Source organism: Sinocyclocheilus grahami, unplaced genomic scaffold (assembly GCF_001515645.1).
Source record: "Sinocyclocheilus grahami isolate Dianchi unplaced genomic scaffold, SAMN03320097.WGS_v1.1 scaffold37.1, whole genome shotgun sequence".
Classification (NCBI taxonomy): Eukaryota; Metazoa; Chordata; class Actinopteri; order Cypriniformes; family Cyprinidae; genus Sinocyclocheilus; species Sinocyclocheilus grahami.
Genome location: NW_015505216.1, coordinates 2,806,365 through 2,820,254, shown reverse-complemented (window position 1 = coordinate 2,820,254; position 13,890 = coordinate 2,806,365). Strand labels below are relative to the sequence as shown.

Genomic DNA, 13,890 nt, shown 5'->3' with positions numbered 1-13,890 from the left:
TAGACAGACACAGACAAATATATAGATGGATAGACAAACAGATAGAAAGATAGATAGACGACAGACAGACAGATAGATAGATAGACAGAGACAGACAGATAGATGGACGACAGACAGATAGATAGTTATAGATAGACGACAGATAGATAGATAGATAGACAGAGACAGACAGATAGATGGACGACAGACAGATAGATAGTTATAGATAGATAGACGACAGATAGATAGATAGATAGATAGAGACAGACAGATAGTCATAGATAGACGATAGACAGATAGACAGACAGACATATACAGACAGATAGAATGATGACAGATACTTCGTTTTATTCTGCACTTTCAAGTACTTTATTTAGTAGATGACAGGTAGATGAATAGTAAAGATCTTGATAAGAAAGGTATGATTTTTGGTGTACTCTACTGAACAATCGTTGTAGGAATGATGAACAAAGAAGGTGGTAAAAACAAAACATCAGAATACAGAAGATGTGTGAATTTAACCCTAAAAATAAATGGAACCCCAAACTAACAGATAACGCTATTTAGCCATGCAAAAAAAGTGTGCTTATACAAAATGCTGTACATTTATTACATTAAACTACAGCATTTCATATCATGATTTGACATCGTATCCAAGAAACCATGTAGTTGGATAATTTCCACTGATACAGTGGCGGTGTTCATCAGTGGTGTTCAAACCCCAATCACACATCCACCACTTCCTCCAGTTTATGCTCCACTATCACATCATGACCGTGGAATTTAAAATATCCCAAGAACGTCTTTTTCTGAAGCATCAGTGGGAACCACAGGACATCATCTGCCCACATCTGGATGAAAGGTATTTTATCTGTGTCAAACCACTGTGGCCTCATCTCTGAAAGAGAAAACAAACGTTATTAGACCTTCTGTCTCAGTATGTGTCACAAACTGGATCATTAAGTGATGTGGCGCTTTATTACCATCTGATTCGGTTGGCACTCCTTTATAGGTGTCAGCTCTAAAAATGTGGACATCCAGCAGTTCTGTTTCCCCAATAAACTCAAATTTGATATTTCCAATCTTGTGGAGGGTGTCAACGGTGAGGCCACTTTCCTCTAGCAACTCCCTGTCAAATAAAATGCCATTTTCGTTTTAGCTGGAAAACCAATAAAAGCAGGGAAGATTGAACATGGCCAAACGCTGACACCATTGTTAAGTTTTACAGACAAGTAAATAATATAAAACATTCTCAGCATTACAAGGTTCAAGCTGTTTAACTTTGATCTGGAGCTTCAAGTAAGTGAAAAAAGACACTGGAAGAATATATTCGCTTTTTTAAAGGGAAACAGCACTGTACATTTGTGTAAGAAATATTCTAAAAAATAAAATGTCTATCTATCTATCTGTCTGTCTGTCTGTCTGTCTGTCTGTCTGTCTGTCTATCTATCTGTCTATCTATCTGTCTATCTATCTGTCTATCTGTCTGTCTGTCTGTCTATCTATCTATCGGCTCTTGGCACCAGAGAGAAGACCATTCTTAATGCTTTATACCTGAAAACAACTGCTATGATTCAGCGTTTGAACTGCAAGACAATTATATTACCTAAAAGGTAACCAAACGTCCAATTTTCTTGTCCCTGGAAATGTTTTACAGTACAAAACGGGCTTCAAAACACCCCGTAAAAACACTGCAAAAAACATAGCCTCCAAGAGCACAAACATAAAATAACTAAATACGTATTAAATACAGTTTTATTTATCATGTTTTTACTGTTGTAACCTTGTAGTAAAACCAGTTACAGTCAGTTTGACCTACACACTTCATAATAATTATTAATTATAAGATTATATGCTCACGAAAAAAAAAGAACAAAAAAAGTGAGATTTAAATTGTTTTCACCACTAAATTAGAAATTTCCCCTTTCCCATTTCAGAAATGGCCTCCATATATTAACCAGAGTTATTATTGTTAACTAAAATAAAAACAATAAAAAATCATTCAAATAAAATATTACAAAATTAAAGCTAGTTCAACAGGTCACATTTTTGTTTAGTTTAAACTGAAATACTAAAATGACTCAAACTAAATAAATGTAAACTTATAGACATACTTTAATAAACTAGCAAAGTGACAAAACACTCAACAAAATGACTAGTTAGGCTCACCGTCTGGCCGCCTGCTCTATAGTCTCTCCTGGCTAGACTTTCCCTCCAAACCCATTCCATTTGCCAGCTCCAAAGCCTCTTTTCTTCATGCCCAACAACACCCGGCCGGGCTGCACCACCAGCACCAGGGTCAGCAGTTTATCAGTCAACATCACCCTATACATACAATACAGTGTCTTTAATGGATAGTAGACTATTTGTTAGACTTCCTTTAAAATTATGCCCATCTCCATTATACAGACAGTATAATATTTAGAATTTTATTTACACTTTCAGCATTCAAAACATGATTAACTTTTTTTTTTTTTTTACAGCTATGCACATCAAGCAACAACTATTAATAGATCGGATAATCAATGATTATTCACTTCACATATACATATACTAACCCAAATAATTTGCTTACTTTGTCCAAAATAATAAGTAGAGACAACAAATGTAATCACATATACAGTATAAGAATCAGATACGTCAATCGGTCTGGCTCGCGGTCAGATTATCACATGGAGGCTTCAGATTGACAACAGTGCATTTAGTCATAATAGTGCTTGACATTTTATTCAGACTGGTATTTATCCAAAAGCAACATATGATTTACAGATCTGCGAAAATATATTAGTCCACCAGCAATGGTTGACTCCACCTAACTATGTTGTGTGCAACAGTGAAATGTTCTCGATGGGAAAAGCGACTCATTTCTGTGAATCGGTTCTTTCGAACAGAACCATACGAACTAAACCTACATTTCAGTTACAGAAATTGACAAAAAAAATTGTACGTTTTAGCCAAACCGTAAATATATTTCAAGTACATTGTAACATTTCTGCTGTATACGACCACTAAAGGCTATTATTCCTTATTTCGCCACATGTAAATCATTGAAAAGATCCGACTCGAAAGAACGAGTCTTCGAATCGTAATTCGGAGTGTGCAACAGTCAAATATTCTCGATTGATACTGAAAGCAATCATTAGACACAAAAACTCAAAGATGACCGTGTATAACAGTGAAATGATCACTAACTGATGAATGCATTTCATCTAAATAATTAACAATATCCTACAGACATATAAAGCACGATAATGCATAACTCAGTGATCTAAGAGTCTGCGCACAATGCGTGCATCTGTGACAGCACGAGGACACCATAGACGCACATGTGTCTTGTTTTCTTGCACTTAAGCTCTAAAAGTGTCTCTCCAGATCACTTGTTTGTAAACGATGTGGAAACGGATCCAAAGGTCGTTCATTCACATGTCAGCGGTCTCTCTAAAGAAGACGCCTCTGCATATGAAGGGGAAGAGTGCTGCCGATCAGAGATGGCTGGTGCGGCAGCTCAGTGACCCTTTCGTTAAAGCTGCTCACGCGCAGAATTACCGCTGTAGAAGTGCCTTTAAACTGATCGAGATAGATGACAAATACAGACTTCTCAAACCTGGCTCGAGTGTCGTGGATTGCGGTGCTGCGCCTGGTGCATGGAGTCAAGTTGCAGTCCAGAGAGTCAACTCCGCAGGAGAAAGTTAGTGAGCTGCTGAATTATGGACCACCAATGTAACATCATATAATATCCATGCATGTCATCTTAGTATACATACACTACAGCTAAAACGTTTTGTTTGTTAGTTTTGAAAGAAAAGAATAGATTTTATTTAGCAGAGATATATTCAATTGATCAACTGAGAGTAAAATCACTTATGTTTGTACAAATAAATGCTGTTCTTTTGGACTTTATATCCATCAAAGAATCCTGAAAATCACGTTTCACTGTTTCCACGAAAATGTGAAGCAGCACAATTGTTTTCAACATTAATAATAAGGAGAAATGTTTCTTGAGATGCAAATAATCATATAAGAATGAATTCTGAAGAATCATGTGGCACTGAAGCCTGGAGTTATGAGTAAGGAGAGGTTTTGCTTCAAATTTCGAAATTATACAGTCTAATTTAGATTAAAAACTGCTCATGTTGCATGTATGCAGCAACTTTGTTTGAATCGTGATTAAAATGCAGTGGTTGCCTCTAATTTGAAATGGAAAGAGCGCAGACAAAGCCTTATTTTGTTTATATGAAGAGATTTCTTTTATTTGTGTTACTTATGTATTTTTTATGCTTGTTTTAAGATTTCAATTTAGTCTTGTTATTTACATTATATTTACATTTTGTTATTTAGCAGACGCTTTTCTCCAAAGCGACTTACAAATGAGGACAATAGAAGCAATCAAAACCAACAAGTGCTGCATTAGTATATTATTATAGGGTTATATTTCAATTTCACAAAGAAACGTGCAGCATTTTGTCCAAGCAATAATAAAAGGACACATTTAATTTATAATTTGTCTTAAATCTCATTTTGTTAAAATAAAATCGTGCATCGAATCGTGAAATCAAAATTGTGAATCAAATCGAATCGTGAGTTGAGTGAATCGTTACATCCCTAAAAATTTAGAATAATAGTAAATGCATTCCATTATGAATTCCATTATGAAATAAATAAAAAAAATATATATATATATATATATATATATATATGAGCGCTTGGTTGTTTTTACTCAACTGTCCAACCCATCCATCATCATTATTTAAAAAAAAAAAGTAATTCATATATAATATAAGTACAATTTATATATGTCTATAGAACTGATTTTAAACATACACTATATTGCCAAAAGTATTGGAACACCCCCTTCCGATGAATAAATTTGACTACTTCAGTAATTTCCATGAGCACAAATCTTAATGTTTAAGCATATAATGATATTCTAGGGAATTGTGTGCTTCTAATTTTATAGCAACAGTTTGGACAGGACCCTTTTCTATTCTAACATGACAATGCCTCTGTGTATAAGGCAAGGTTCAAAAAGAAATGATTGATCCAGTCAGTGTGGAAGAACTTGACTGGTCTGCAGAAAACCAAGTCTTAATCCCAGCTGAACACCTCTGGTGGGACTTTACATGCAGACCCTGAGCCAAAAACTCATCACCAAACACCAATAATTTGATTTTGTACATACACTATGTTGACAAAAGTATTGGGACACCCCCTTCTTTAGAACAGAAGGCACTTCTAAAACTGTGTCAAAAAAGATGGAAACATAATTCATGTATTTAAAAATTGTATTTCCATCTCTGTTGCAAGTGTACAAGTCATTGGTGTTTGGTGGTGAGTTTTTGGATAGATAGATGGATATAAATACTTATATTTATAATCTATTAGACTATTACATTTTGGTTTAGGTGCCATTTCTTTTAGCTGATGAGGATATAAACACTATACCTTTGTTCATTCCAGGTGTGGATCTTCCTAAAGGAAGCGTAATAGGAATAGATATATTACGCATTTCCCCCTTGGATGGAGCTCAGCTGCTGTCCAATCATGACATCACTGAGCCCTCGACTCACATGGCGCTGGAGAGGCTCCTCCCTGGAGCTCGAGCAGATGTCATCCTCAGTGACATGGCCCCCAATGCCAGTGGGCTCAGGGAACTGGATCATGAAAGACTGGTCACCATGTGCCTATCAGTGCTGGACTTGGCTGACAAGGTTTTGCGCCCCGGAGGCTCTTTGATTTGTAAATACTGGGATGGAGCTTTGGCCCATAAGCTCCAGCAGAGGCTTTCCTCTATGTTTCAAGATGTAAAAACAGTAAAACCGAGAGCAAGCAGGAAGGAGTCCGCAGAGCTTTTCTTTCTGGCGAGGATGTTCAGAATAAGATAGGATGAAGTCTTTTTCATGCAAATGCATTTTTAATATATAAAAAATTCAATAAATGTATTGTAAATGTAAAAAAAATTGTTGTGTTCCTATTACTTGTATATAAAACACTTGCCTGCAACCAGATTCTGCGCATTAGAAACCAGAAACTCAATACAGATCCTAGATATAAATGCTATAGCAGAATAATTAGATTTAGGTCTTGAATATAACATTAAGTCAGATTTGCATTTTCAGTTTATCAGGGAGACCTAGCAGTGTTAAAGTTTCAAATAATTTTATAAAGAAATGATTGGCATGCATCTAAATGGCTTTTTAGTGAGTGATTCCATATTTATAGTGTATTTTTTTGTTCCCTTCTGTTAGTAATAAAACAAAAGCACAGAGAGAATATTAAAAAAGGTTAAATCAGTGGTTCTCAAACAGTGAGTTTTTTTTTACTAATTAAAAATAATAAGCTAAATAGATAATTAAATAAAAGAATTATAATTGACAAAAAACAACCAACTCATGACAATGAATTAACAGATAACAGTAACATTAATAATTTAAGTTGGTGTCCTCTCACTTCAACAGACCTTACTGTTGTTCTAACATCGTACTTATTGTTCAGTTGATAAAATGTCTAAGAAAAAAAAACAAACACTTTCAATAGACAAATTGTTGTTTCAGCTTAAAAAATGGTTCATTATGCCTTAAAATTTTAAGTTTAGTCAACCTGAAATGTAAAGTTGTATTAAGTGACAACTTGGATATCAATAGGTTAAATCCTGGAAAATTATGACAGTCATGCACTGTGTACAATCCAACTTCTTACCTAACAAACAGGAGGCTCATTTAGGCTTTACTAGTTAATGCTCTAGTAAAGTAGCAATGTATTTAATTCCAATGAAATGAACATGAAAGAACAAAACAGCAGACTGGCAAAATTATGGATCAGCAAAAGTTATTTCATGATTCATCTTTAGGCTATGAATATTGTACACAACTTAAACAACATAAAAGCAATTGTTTTGAGGAAGCCGGTTTTCTTAAAGACTTTGCAAAGTGTTTCTGTTATTATAAATAGTCACATTTATGTGAATAATGTATGTACATTTATAATGTATGTAAGTGTTCGGTCTGACTTCCTATGAAGAGAAAAGTCTTATTATTTAGGTTCATTAGTAACTGTCTTGTTATAGTTGATAATAAGAAGAAAATGGCAGTCTGCCAGAATTATGAAGTTAACTTAAAGAAAGTGTCCATTCAGTAGATTAAAATTAAAATAATTAAACCGTTTGGGGGTGAATTAAATTAAAGGGAAAGTTCTGCCATAATTTACTCATCCTCATGTCGTTCCATCCAAACTTGTATGACTTTTTTCTTCTTCTGTGGAACACAAAAGAATATATTTAGAAGAATGTTAGTTTTGGTTTCTATTGACTGGCAGTCTGCCAGAATTATGAAGTTAACTTAAAGAAAGTGTCCATTCAGTAGATTAAAATTAAAATAATTAAACCGTTTGGGGGTGAATTAAATTAAAGGGAAAGTTCTGCCATAATTTACTCATCCTCATGTCGTTCCATCCAAACTTGTATGACTTTTTTCTTCTGTGGAACACAAAAGAATATATTTAGAAGAATGTTAGTTTTGGTTTCTATTGACTGAAAAAAAATACAATGGAAGTCAGTGGGAACCGAAACTGGTTGGTTATCAACATTCTTCAAAATATCTTCTCTTGTGTTCAGCAGAAAATAGAAGTGCATACAGGTTTGGAACGACATGATGGTCGTTAAGAAATACGCTCATTTATTTTAAAGCTTGATTTGTCTTAATTTAAATAATTTTTAGGCTGCCTAATGGGCCTCTGCCCTCTGTTTCACTATCCTAATGAGATTGGGATGTTAGGTAGCCCTGCAATTTTGCCTAAAACCGCCTAAAAAAGTGCAAGAAACACTGGGCCAGAAGACATTCAGCTTGTCAGAAGATGGTGCTCTTGAGTTGCCAGTGTGAAAGCAGCAGACTAATGTTTGTACGCAGACTCTAACACCCCGGTGTGGACCAGCTGTTACTGGGAACACTATTTTTCCCGACCATTTGAGAGTCGAGTGCTGAAGAGTTAAAAATCCAGCATTGTCATTTGCATTTTAGCAAACTCTTGAAGTGTGGCTTATTTGACAACACTTTAATTTTGTGTTTCCCTAACCGGAAAGCTTAATTGTTTGCGCAATACCGAAAATCTGTTTTTCCAGCCGTGTAGAAAGATGCAATCATTCTCTCATTATAAGCCGAGGAGCTGCAGAGAGGATGGATACGTGTCTTATAGACAGTATGACTAATGAGAATCCTTTGTCCCTTTGGCAATGCAGTCTCGCAGATATTAGCCTGACACATTATTATCATCTCAGAAAGACACTCTGCAGTCCAGCTGTGAATGACATCCAGCTTGTGCTGCACGGAGAGTTTAGACCTAACCTTTGGTAGTATGCAGAACAGAAACATTAGAGATAATAAAATAGGGTTTAATGATTCATAGAGGTTAGATCGGAATATATTCATCATTAAAGCCTCGTGGAGTTGTATGGTTCTAGTTACAAGGAGAACTCCTCAAACTTTAATGGCTCAAACTGTATACTGTAGGTTTGATTTGAAAGCATTAGAAAAAGAATGTCAGGTTCGACTCTGGATTGCTCTAATCTCAAACTCAGGGAATCTTCAGCTGAGAGACTCAAAGATACCTAAATGAATTCTGCCGGCAGCTCTGGTGCATTCATATTCGACTGCACTGCAGTGTGTTCCATACAGTATGGAAATCCTTGCAACCTCACTCTTTAATCTGAGCGCCTGTGTCAGCAACATGTTTAATGTGCATGCCGCTTCGGTCAATTTGAATGCTGTGGTTTTTGATCATCGCTCTGACATATCAAACGCTTACACTTGAGGGACAATCCACTCCTCCGTCAGTGACATGTCAAAAGAGCCTGGAGAATTCATTATGGAAGATTAAGGAACTTATTTGATAGCTTAGTTTTATACGCCTGTTAACGGTTGTAAAAGTGGAGACTAGGGTCTGCAGGGGTTCAGCCACACTGAGTGATATGAAAATACAAGTGGTCGTGTTAAATTTATAATAGCTTTTTTTGGCCCCTGAAGTTATCGTCTTGAAGTTTTTTTTTTCTTTTATTCTTTCTATAAGGTTCATTGCTGTTAACTCGCGTCCTTCTGGTTTCCTGGAACGTCTCAAATTCTCTTAAAGGTCAGAGTTCAGGCACTCCAGTGCACTGTAATAATGTGCTGTCTAACATTTTGACAGCCTTGAATTTAGAGTTGGATAGCAAAAACTTTTGGCAAAACTTTTTACTTGCGTTTCTGAGGTTGTGCACCATTAAGGATTCATGCCTTCTTGTCCATTTTGAATTGAATTTGTATTTAGGCAGCATTTGTTATTCAAATTTGAATTTAAAGAAGTAGAATTAAAGTTCTAAATAAATAAAATTCAAATGAATTCATGTAACTTTTGTTGAAAATGAATTGTTATTCATTCAACTGTAATAATGTGCTGTCTAACATTTTGACAGCCTTGAATTTAGAGTTGGATAGCAAAAACTTTTGGCAAAACTTTTTACTTGCGTTTCTGAGGTTGTGCACCATTAAGGATTCATGCCTTCTTGTCCATTTTGAATTGAATTTGTATTTAGGCAGCATTTGTTATTCAAATTTGAATTTAAAGAAGTAGAATTAAAGTTCTAAATAAATAAAATTCAAATGAATTCATGTAACTTTTGTTGAAAATGAATTGCCCGTAAACACGTTATTAAATGCACTGCATAAGTGGTATTTCCAGGAACAGAAATTTCCATTTATATTTCATTATATTTAATCAGTGATTTTCATTTTATGGAGCATGGTAGAAGAACACTTAATTTCCCAGAATAAATCATCTCAGCAATGCCCATTTAAGCCCCAGGCGTTAAACACTAAAATTGAAAACCTGAGGTCTGAATTGAAGAGTATAGGCTACTACACAGAATGCACTGAAGAACATAAAGGAACCTGAAATGTTTTGCCTGAACAAATGCTTAACTGTTCCCAGTGATGTTACGCTCTGTAGGAAAGTAGGTTAAAATATTAATATACACAACTGTTTAAAAGTTTGGGGTTGATCAAATTTGTCAGTGTTTTTGTAAGAAGTCTCTAATGCTCACCAAGGCTAATCAACTGTGATATTGATTGCAATATGTTACATCTCGGGTCTTTTGAATTGTGTATGTATTTCTGAGTGTGTCTGTTCAGGAAAAGGCGTGGCCTGTACTCAAGCCAGCAGAGATCCTGATTGGTCTGCTCCTGATTGGTCCTGTCCTGGTTCCAGTGAAAAGGACCTCCCCAAACACTCTAGGAGGCCGAATGTGTGCCATTTGTTTTGCTTTGTCTTGAGGTCTCTTTTGTGATTGTGCATACTGTTTAAAACTTGCTCTTGTTTTAGTTGATTTCCAATTGTATTTAGTTTAAGGGAAGTAGGGAGTGTGATGCCATTTCTTTTATATGGTTTGCTTTATGTTTTGGGTTAAGGGAGTTAGGGAAGTTGTGTTGTATTCTTTTTTTTTATGTTTTATTTTGGTTAGAGAATTTAAAGGGTATACAAAAATTAGTTAATTTTTGTTTGTTATTTTGGCCTTGTCCATTCCTGAATTTGTTCCCTTTGTTACTTATATTTATTATAAGTTTAATACATCTTTTTTTTGTTTGATAATATCTTGGGAGTGAGTGCGCATTTAATTTGTTGCCACTGGCCCTAGACGGTCGTAACAAATATGATTACAGTTTACAATAAACTTGATCCTTCAGAAATTATTCTAAGCATGCTGATTTTGTGCACAGTTAAGGATCATTTCTTCTTCTTATTAATGTTGAAACCAGTTGTTCTGCTTAATACTTTTGTGGAAACCATATATTTTTAAGGATCCTTAGATGAATTGAAAGTTCAAAAGAACAGCATTTATTTATTATTTGTAACATTGTAAATTGAACTTATGATCCATTTAATGCATCCTTTCTCAATGAAAAGTATTAATTTCTTAAAATACAAAATATTGTTTTCCATAATTTAGTTTAATAATTTTTGCTCATTTACATTCCAGAGCTGATATTTAGGATTGCTTACCAGTACAAAAAAACTTAAAACATTATTTAAAAAAATGAATGGACTTTTGATAGAATGCTTATTAGGGCAGGTTTTTCTCAACCGATTTTACATACTTCTCCAAAATATGATTAATTTCCAATACTCTCAAAACAGTCGTCTAACCTGTTCGTAATGATCTTAAACATGCAGTAAATTATTATTAATTTTATACAAATTACATTTCTTGGCACACTACACATCAGTTTCCAACTCAAGGCCCATGCTGACCAAAAGGTAACGGAAAACTAAAGCAAAGCCATATTCTCAAGTGCACATCATGTTGTCAAATGTCGTTGTATTGATTTCTGCTGTAATACACACAGCACAGGAAATGCAATTTACTAAATTATTCAATCATACCTTTTCTGTCCATAAAAGTGAAAACCCAGAGCAAAAAACAAGGGAGTACACTGGAGAAACAAGAAAGTGGTTGTGTAACACTGAGAATAGATGGAGGAAAGAGCAAGGAAGAGAGCAGAGAAGAGTCTCAAATGAGATGAGAGTCACTTTAAGTGACCATTTTATGAATCATGGTTGGACACAGGGTTCAGCTCAATGTCAACAGATACTATGACTTAAAAAAATGTTTTTTTTTATTCCAGCGATATCGTTTCTCTGTGCCTTTATCGTTAGCTGTGGTGTAGACTCTGCTATTCTTTAATATTGAGAATGATTTTTAGAACTATATATCTTTATCATTATCGGTAACACTTTATGGTAAGGGTACATGAATTACCATGAATTAATGCATAGATTCATGCATGAATTATGCATTACTTCATGCATTAATATCTCATGAATTATCAGGAACTAATAAGAATTAAAAGTCTTTCTATATTATCTTTATAGCTATATGGTGTGAAGAGGCCTTTACACTTACAAAGAAAGGCTCTTTATTGGCATATATGGTTCCATGAAGAACCTTCATGGAAACTTTTCATTGGACAAAATGTTCTATATATATATATTTTTTTAGCATGTTCTTCACACTAAAAAAAAGAAATGGTTCTTTTTTAAGAACTGTTCACTGTAATGTTCTTTATGGAACTCTATGCCATCACGTCAAAACCCTTTTTCGAACTTTTTATTTTAAGAGTGTTGTCGATGTAACCAACAGATAACAATCCAATATTACTGATGTCAGTATTTCCTTTAAATAAATGTTTTACCTAAAAAGAATTCAGTGCTTAATTAGTGCGACAAAGCAGTTAAATGAAACTGCTAAGTTAAGAGTATGTTAATTGTTTTAAGAACAATGACCTTAGGTTGGATAAATAAAACTGACTGAGGAAAAAGTTTTGAAAAAAGTTGAAGTCTGACTAAGCTATGCAATGTAATTTGTAAACCTTATAGCACTATTTCCATGCATTTTTGAACTTAGAGGAACAGGCTATTGTTGTTCCAGCAAATTTGATAGTGACCCAATAAAACACAGTTTGTCTCTCATGTTGGGATGATTGTAATAACCGTAAGCAGAGTTAAAGGCTGTTTTCCCTCTACTAATTCCCTTCTTTAGTGTTTTGATCACATTTGATACTACTCCCGTGGCTATAGAAGCTAAAATATATTTGTATTTAATCAAGCAATTCCCTGGCAGTTGCTGTGCTGTTTCACACAGGTGAGAATTTGCACACTTCGATATTAAATGAATCTGTTCCAAGAGCGTTCCAGGGGGATGGTGCACCATCAGGTTAATTTACTTTTGTTAGGACAGCTGGTGGCTTGTATGTAAATATCAGTCAATTAAGGAAGAGAAATGATATGCAGAGACTATGTATACTTCCTAAAATTTAATTATGAGAATATGAGATCAGCTTTTTAATCTTATGGCTTCTGGCAAAGAACGCAAAGAAACCCAGCGGAAATAAAGTTACTTGCTGAAAACTTGATTTGTTCGGTGATATACAAATAAAGATATGCTTAAAAACATTTGATGGAGTGCCGGCTTCAATATTTTCAGCAGCTGTGCAATGCTCTGTATGGAGTTTAAAGCTGCAGAGGCTGACAACGAACCCCTCCGATATGAACAGATACTTGCACCTTCCAGTGCTGAATGAACACAAATCTGTTTTCTGTGGGTCTGGAGGAAAGAGATTAGAATGTTTTCTCTGAGAGTTTTCTTCTCACAGGTCTGTCATGAAGGCCTATTGAATGAGAAAATGAATCAAACAGAGATTATTTTGACAGGATTTGGAAAGATTGAATGACAAGTTTCAAATGGCTGAGGGAGCTTTCGGGACACATTTAAGCAGTATCTCATGGGCAAGAGCACCGTTATGCTGAATACTGGCATGGGTTAACTGCAGGTAGTTACAGCTGTGTTGATATTAAGTACAACAGCATGATATTGCTTTTATACAACAGTGCATACTCTAGAGTTTGGGGTCAGTATGATTGTTTGAAGTACTTTTATTCAACAATACTGCATTAAATTAATCAAAAGTGACAGTAAAGACACAACATTTAAATTACAAATAAATGCTGTTCTTTTGAACATTTCTTATGATGGCTTCCACAAAAATATTAAGCAGCACAAATATTTCTTGAGCAGCAAATCAGCATATTAGAATAATTTAAGGAGGATCATGTGACACTGAAGACTGCAGTAATGACTGCTGAAAATCCAGCTTTACCTTAAAATACACAGAAAACAGTTTAATTCTAATAATTATTTACAATAATTACATTTTTTACTGTTTTTTTTGTTAAATAAATGCAGTCTTAGTAAGCGTTAGAGACTTCTTTCAAAACCATTAAAAAATCTGTTGGATCCTAAAACCTGATCCCAAACTAATGAGAACAAGTAGCATAACAAGGAGCCATTAGGCTACAATATGTACCCAGATAGGCAAGGCAAGGCAAGGCAAG

The 13,890-nt window shown here is 34.8% G+C and overlaps 2 protein-coding genes across 2 annotated transcripts; one reads left to right on the top strand and one right to left on the bottom strand.

Moving 5' to 3' along the window:
• Positions 1-339: 339 nt before the first annotated feature.
• LOC107581785 (nudix (nucleoside diphosphate linked moiety X)-type motif 1) lies at positions 340-3,650 on the bottom strand. The gene is given in 4 exon segments (XM_016267435.1): positions 340-877; positions 963-1,108; positions 2,149-2,304; positions 3,584-3,650. Coding segments are annotated over 3 exon segments (471 nt in total). The 5' UTR covers positions 2,301-2,304; positions 3,584-3,650; the 3' UTR covers positions 340-704.
• mrm2 (mitochondrial rRNA methyltransferase 2) lies at positions 3,085-6,082 on the top strand. The gene is made up of 2 exons (XM_016267434.1): positions 3,085-3,667; positions 5,437-6,082. Exons 1-2 carry the CDS (start codon positions 3,370-3,372, stop codon positions 5,859-5,861), a joined length of 723 nt encoding a protein of 240 aa, XP_016122920.1. The 5' UTR covers positions 3,085-3,369; the 3' UTR covers positions 5,862-6,082.
• Positions 6,083-13,890: the final 7,808 nt, after the last annotated feature.